Raw genomic sequence first — 7,483 nt, forward strand, 5'->3', positions numbered from 1 at the left:
AACAAGCAGAAAGCCAGAAAGCTCGGTGGGGACCCATTGCTTATTTGCTTTGCTCACCAACGAGGTTTTTCAGTAAATAAATCGTCAATCTAAATTGACGTCCTTATCTCTGATAATCCAATTCCTACGGCGTCGTTTCAGTCTTCTGCGTCTGAAAAAAAAAATAAAATGAATTTTTTTTAAAGATAACGCCCCCTCCCTTTCACGCGGTTCCGCATTTTATGTGGGCCTACTTTTGGTTGGACTCACTCGCACATTCACCAGCTTCAATTTTACTCCATAAAAACAAAACCTCCACTCTTTATCTGTTTTATTTATTTTTTTACTTAGTAATAAAAAAATCTACATATTTTTTTTTTTATACGTACACAAATTGTATTTTAAATAAATTTTGGATAAACTGAAAAAGTGTGTGTGTGACTGGGTTAATACAATTCTCCTCTGATTTAAAAAAAAAAAAAAAAAAAGATAATGCGGTGCTCATGTGATGTCAATTTATTCGGATAAAAAGTTTGATTAATTTAACATTACTGCTAGTAAAATAGGATAACGTAGGTTAGTAGGCTAATGCATCCAAGGCAATTTAGTTAGAAGCGCCAAGTAAAATTACCCACAAAAAAAAACACGGTAACAGCACGTAGTAGTGTGATTGTAAAATAGAGGAGAGGACGAAGGGAAGACGTGACGGGGTTGTCTAGAGTTCACATCAAATCGGCTCGCATAGATACGTTATCATACATACGGACACAGTACAGAGGAGACTGTACGACTCTTAAAACAAACTTCGTCAGTTCTCTGAAGATCTACGCTCACGCATTTGGCATTTGTATTCCCAATATCGGCCGTTGGATCTTGACTGGTTAGTTGAGTTTATTTTTTGATCTGATCCTGAGACCTAGATTGTTTGATTTCAGTTTAATTTGAATTTATTAGAAACAAGTTTTTTTATTTCATTCTTTGTGGTTATTATTGTTGTTTTAAATTGTAGTTATTGATGACAATGACGGCGGAGGTTGAAGTCCATGGCGGTGGTGAGTTGTCGTCACAAAATGATCTGCCGAATGGCAATGCCATTGCGGACAGCTCTTGCGTTTTCGTTGAGGTTAGCGGAAACGATGTCGGTTCTGGTGGCACGGATCTTAATTCTACTAATTCTGTCGAGCTGAATGGTAAACTTGTGGTTGAAGAAAGCAACCAATCAACAATAAACAATGAAGAGAATGAGATTGAGTCTGAAAAGCAAGAGTCTTTAGTTCTAGTTAGCGAGAGTTTTGCGGATCAGGAGAATCAACTCTTGAATTTGTCTGCTAAGGAAGCTGAGTTAGGGGATCAGAAGTTTGAATCTGGTGGTGCTGAGTCTGGAACTGTTGTGGTCAGTGACTCGGTTGATGGCGATGGGGCGGTGTCCTGCAAAAATTATTCTTCTGAAAACGCAGCAAGCTTGCACACAGATTTACCTGCTGAGACTGCATGTGAGAATGGTGCAGTAGACATGATCCATGAGATTCAAGTAGCTGATTGCCCTGAGGAACTAGGGGTTGAAATTGATCAGAATACTGACGAAGCTTCACGTCCTGTGGCCGTTGCTGTAGCTGGTGTTGATCTTCAGTTGGGTATGCAAATTGTGAGGGGTTCTGTCACCGTGGAAAGTGAAAGAGGCTTGGATGCTGGTCATTGTCAATATGGTGTTTCAGAGACTGTTGTTGATGACTTGGTTGATCCTAGTCAAGAAACAGCTGAACTAGATAAGCCTTCAGGTGTTGCTGAAAGCTTCCCCTTCCAGATTGATCCTGAGAATTTACCGGTTGAAAGTCTTAAAACAGATCCTGATGTTGCTCTCAACGTCAGTGATACAACAGCAAAGCCTGATGTCGATTTTCGGGATTCTGTAGTCACTGAAAGTTCTCCATCTGGTGAGGTTGATGATATGAAAAGGGACAATGAAGTTGGAAAACTGAATGTGGGGAGTGGGAAAAGCTCCGATTCTCATCCTGTTGATGATGCTCATGTAAATGAAGTTGGAAATGGACCTGTCAGAGATGATTTGGTATCAGTTTTCCATAATAGTGATGCAAAATCAGAAACTGAAACTGGTTTTGATTCGGTTGATGCAGAAGAGAAAGTGTCTATTTTGGCTAGTGATGACCAGAGAACAGAACCAGAAGTTTTGCAAGGGGGCATTGATGGTGTTGATGAACGATCCATATCGGTTGATAATGCAGCTGTTGAATCCTGTACGAGTGAATCAGTATATGAAGAAAGCACTGCTGATGTGAAAGCAGAGTGCGAAATTGAAAATGCATATGTTTTGAGTTTCAGAGATGTGCCTGGCAATGAAGCACTTGTACCTGAATCTGAGGTTGTGAGTGGATCTGTCTCTAGCATCCCTGAAGATGTAAATGTGGAAAATGTAGGCATTCAGCACGCCGGTGGTGAGAAAGATGATCACAGAAGTAAAGAATTGGAAGAAAATATGGAAACTGAGTTCACAGGTGAAGAGAGTGATGATCTAGTATGTAAAGAAGTGTTGGAAAATGCGAGAATTCAGTTCACGGGTGGCGGGAGTGATGATCAAGCACATAAAGAAGTGAAGGAAAAAGGGGGAATTCAGTTCACCAGTGGGGAGAGTGATGATAAAACATTTCAGGAAGTTGAGGGAATTCAGTCCACCGATGGAGGGACTGATGACAAAACATGTAAAAAGGTTGTGGTAAATGGGGGAATTAAGTTCACCAGTGAAGAGCAGAATGATAAAACTTGTCCAGAAGTCAAGGAAAATAGGGGAATTCAGTTGACTGGTGGAGAGGATGGAGATAGAACATTTCAAGACGTAGAGGGCATTGAGAGAAGTGATAGGTGTGAAACACAAACATCTACCCCAGAAGGTTCAACGGTTGATGCTTCTGAATCCCGGAATATTGGTGTTGAGGTGGTTAAGCAGCCATTCTACTTCTTAGTTAAGGTTCCAAGATATGATGACGAAAATCTCAGAGAACAAATCAAAGCTGCACAGTCAAAAGTTGATGAAAAGACTCGAAGTCGAGATGCTATACGAGATGACATTCAAACAATAAGGGTATATTATAATTCTGTAGTATTCACAAAATGGATTTATTTATTTATTTATTTTTCTTTTCATGTCATTACTTAAACTTTCCCATGATCAGGCTTCTTATAAGGAATATGCTGAAAAGTTAGAAGCTGCCATTTCGGACGAGAGGAGTGCACGGGAATCGCTCAAATCCAAACGTCAGGAAATAGATTCTGTTCAGTCCAGGATTAACATGATGAAGAATGCAATTTCTGTAGACGATATTGATGGCTCGGTAAGCTCATTCTTTATATCATTTTTCTTCTCATTCCATTTATTGGAGGCCTTTTCAGGAGATTGTTCTTTCAGGAGGTTGTCTGACTTATTCAGAAGCATTCTTTAATATCTGAATATTTGTTTTACTGCATGACTGGTAAGCAGATACGTAATATGGAACACAGGATAGCACATGAAACCCTTCCTTTAAAGGAAGAAAAGCAGATTATTCGTGAAATTAAGCAACTGAAGCAACGACGTGAACAGATCTCCTCTAGCATAGGGGAGCACGATGAAGTTCAGCTGGCTTTTGACCAGAAAGATCAAATTGAAGAGAAAATGAAGGTTGTTCTTTCTTCAATGTTCTCATCATTTTTAATCTTTTAAGGTTGTTCTTCAATGTCCTCTAGTATGCATGTCGCATATGTTTGTTATTTCAAAACAGTAGAGCATGAGTATATTTGTTTAACACCTTTATCTCATGTATCTCCTGAACTTTAGGGATATTTGATCGTTCCAACAATAAAGCGTTAGGAGCAGGATTGGTAACTAGCTAGGATAGAGTTTTTGGTTACCAGAGGAGTCAAGAATGTTATTTTCTTTCAACAATATTAAGGATGAGGTTTTTGATTGCTTATCTAATCTAATATTCAAGCATTTGCAGTTCTTGAGGAAGGAGGCAGATTCACTCAGGGAGAATGTTATCAAGGCTGAAGCAGCTACTCAAGCTGTTAAAAAGCTACACAGAGAAGAAAGTGAAAAGCTTAAAAGGTTGCTTGGTCAGTTTAAAGCCGCAGATGAAATTCGTCAAGAAGCATATAAACATTGGCAGAGTTTGAAGAAACAGGCATATGATAAGGTATGCCATTTCCATGTTTGTATGTGGGCACTGTTATTGGATGATTAAAATAATATTATAATCTGCAATTTCTTTTCCATTAGGCTATGTATTGAAACCTTCCATGTAAGAGATAATTATAGTTCTTGGGTAAATTCTGTTATGATGAGATTCTCTCTTACGTGCAATTGCCGTAGCTGCCATAGACAACCATTGCAGAAAACATTTTTTTTTATTAGGAAAGGAAACCAAATGTCTAAATACTGTGTGATATGTGTTGCTAGCTACTGAAAATTGGATAGAGTAGAAAGGAGACCCATTACTTGTAGAAAAGGCTATGTTTGAGTTGAGCTTAAACACAGGTTTTATGCAAAGCAATGTAAGAGAATAATGAGGATACTATTGTGTTCTACGCATTGGTTTGTAACTGTGTTTCATCAATTTAGTTTTCTCCTATTATTAATTAGTTTGTCCCTGCAGGGTGATAAAACCATGTTACATGATCCCATTTCTACACTTATTCGTCCTAGAAATTGCAAAACTTAATTCTTGGTGGAAACCAGAAAAACAAAACTATGGAGAATAATGAGATTGACCTTAACTTCTTTTGTTTTAAATTTGTAGAACCAGCATTTTTGGAAGTACAAAGATGATACCAAGCAAGCTAATGATTTGGCATCTAAAGGAGATAGAGAGGCACTTCAACATTTATGTGTTAACCAGGTTAGATCACGCACTCTGTTGCTATGATCCAATTGATTAGTCTTTTTCACTAACAAACCAATTCTTTAGGTGGAGAGAGTTTTGGAGCTGTGGAACAACAATGATGAGTTCCGTAAAGAATATGTCAATAGCAACATTAGAAGTACTCTTAGAAGACTGAAGACGTTGGATGGCCGTTCCCTTGGTCCTGATGAGGAAGCACCTTTAATTCGCCCCTTTTTAAATGACAGAGTTGCCAAGAATATCTCTCTGACGCAGATTTCAGCCCTCGAAAGAGAAAAAACAGAACAAGTTGTGCCTATAAAATCCGAAAAAGTGGACGACAAGCCTTTTCCAGAAGTTCGTGAACAAGGGGATCAGATAGCCAAATTCAAAAAGCCTGAAAAACCTTCTCGTGCAGAGAATGTCTCCACAACTGTTTCTGGCAGGGATGATGAGATTGAAGAGGCAAAAGAAGAAGTGCCAAAACTAACAAAGGAGGAAGAGGAAATGGCTAGGAAAGCCGAAGAGAAGAGAAAGGAAGAAGCAACAGCCAAGTTGAGAGAGCAACGACGATTAGAGGAGAAGGCAAAAGCTCAAGAGGCTTTGGAGAGGAAGAAACGAATTGCTGAGAAGGCTCAAACCAGGGCGGCACTACGCGCTCAGAAGGAAGCTGAACAGAAAGAAAAGGTAAGAAGGCTCAAGCCAGTTACCTAACCATTCACTTCATTTAAAACTACACTATCCACAATGAAGCTATATGTTTCCACATTTATTTGGTGTAAATTATATTTTGAGCAGGAAAGAGAAAAGAGGGCAAGGAAGAAGGAAAAAAGGAAAGCCGCTGCAGCAGAGGATACTGCTATTACAAATGAAGAAGAATATACTCAAAGCTCGGAAACTCCACTGGAAGTTCCTAGGACACCTGAGTTAAGAGATAAGCCAAGCACTGCGACAAAGAAGCCTAAAAAAGCATCACAATTCACAAAGCAGGCCAAAGCAAAATCTATCCCTCTGCCTCTTCGCAATCGGGGTAAAAGAAGAGTGCCATCATGGATGTGGGTCCTGATCATAGCTCTGGTTGTTTTTGCCTTGTTTCTGTTGGGCAACAGCAGCTTCTCCTTTAAATTTGGCTTTGGAGGTTCCGCTTTCTAAATATATATGCATATGAGTTTGACAACCAATACTGTTATTTGGTGTGATAATTTACATAGAAATTTTTATAGGCTATTCTTTTGTGCTTGTCTGGGGTTTGTTGTCTCCTGGTACTGAGTTTGATTGTTTGTTACTATAAGTGGCTTTTTCTTTCATTTACAGCCATAGGTCATTTTTATCATTATTCTTTTTTTTTTTTTTTTTAATGAAAAGAAATAAAATATCTTGTTACAAACACAATATCTTAGTTGTCGGTTCCGTTTAGTTTGAAATAAAATATTTTTAAGCACCTGATATTTGGCTCTAGTGTATCTCGCTATCTTTTGATCTTTGCTATATAGAAGAGTAATCTATCCTCCAAATTCAAAAAAGAAAAAAGAAAAAAAGGGGAATTCGTCGGCGCATGGGCTCAGGATCTGAGGTTGCTATTCATAATAGTAATTAGCTGCAACGATCCGATTTATTCGTTGGAGGATCCAACGGTGGACTCTTTGATCCGTCATGGCAGTCGGAATGTCTGTATGTTGAGGAAGCATTTTTTGATTGACTACGGATTCTGCCAGTGCTGGATCGTCCTCTAGGGATTAGTCATAGTCGGCAGGTTATTTGGCAGCTGGGGGACTCCTCCAAAACTTCATTATCTTTCTTGTGTGTGGTCTGATATTCTTCCTACAGCGCTGAATCTTATGACGAAGAAGATAGTGGGGGATGCAGCATGCGAGCTGTGTCATGCTTCAGGGGGAGACTATTGTACACGCTCTGGCAGCTTACTTCTCTTTATGATACGTTGTTGCATGCTCCTGGCAATGAGTTGTGGGACGTGTTTTAAGAAATGATGGATAATCCTTCCCATCCATACAAAAGAATTGGAATACAAAATTTGTAATTACAATTTACAACCCCTTGAGACATGAGAAATCTAAAAATTTTGCTTCAAAATGAGCAAGCTTCACTGTCAGCTATAAGCCAAACAAATTCAGTTATGTAGATGACGTTCATCTTGGTGAGGCTGAGACCTTCCACTTTGGCTTTACAACTCACTAGTCTACTATTGATAAAGTTGAATTTATTACGTGTTGTTATAATAATAAATATATGTTATATTATATTAAAAGTTTAAGATTATTTATTTATTTATTTTTTAAGAGTTGTTTAAGACAATAATTTATGCAATGTATAATATTAATAGAATTTATTTTGAGAAAAAAAAAAGTTAAAAGCAATGCAAATGTTTAGACTTTTAAGATGATTTTCCATATTTCTAACACTATATAGATATTTATACTAATTTTTTGAGACTGTGTTTATTCCTTTTATCAATATCTATAAATTTTGGATTTGACATACTCTTCTATTATTATTATTATTATTATTATTATTATTATTATTATTATTATTATTATTATTATTATTATTATTATTATTATTATTATTTTGATGTAATACATTCTTTATAGTAATAAAGTTACTTGGTCCACATA

At 37.6% G+C, this 7,483-nt stretch overlaps 1 protein-coding gene across 1 annotated transcript; it reads left to right on the plus strand.

Annotated features, from left to right (window-relative positions):
* The first annotated feature begins 625 nt into the window (after window positions 1–625).
* On the plus strand, window positions 626–6,296 carry LOC102617664 (uncharacterized). Its single transcript, XM_006494383.4, has 8 exons — window positions 626–859; window positions 989–3,076; window positions 3,168–3,326; window positions 3,473–3,652; window positions 3,972–4,166; window positions 4,770–4,868; window positions 4,938–5,537; window positions 5,649–6,296. Exons 2-8 carry the CDS (start codon window positions 995–997, stop codon window positions 6,000–6,002), a joined length of 3,669 nt encoding a protein of 1,222 aa, XP_006494446.2. The 5' UTR covers window positions 626–859; window positions 989–994; the 3' UTR covers window positions 6,003–6,296.
* Window positions 6,297–7,483: the final 1,187 nt, after the last annotated feature.

This window comes from Citrus sinensis, chromosome 5 (assembly GCF_022201045.2).
Source record: "Citrus sinensis cultivar Valencia sweet orange chromosome 5, DVS_A1.0, whole genome shotgun sequence".
NCBI lineage: Eukaryota > Viridiplantae > Streptophyta > Magnoliopsida > Sapindales > Rutaceae > Citrus > Citrus sinensis.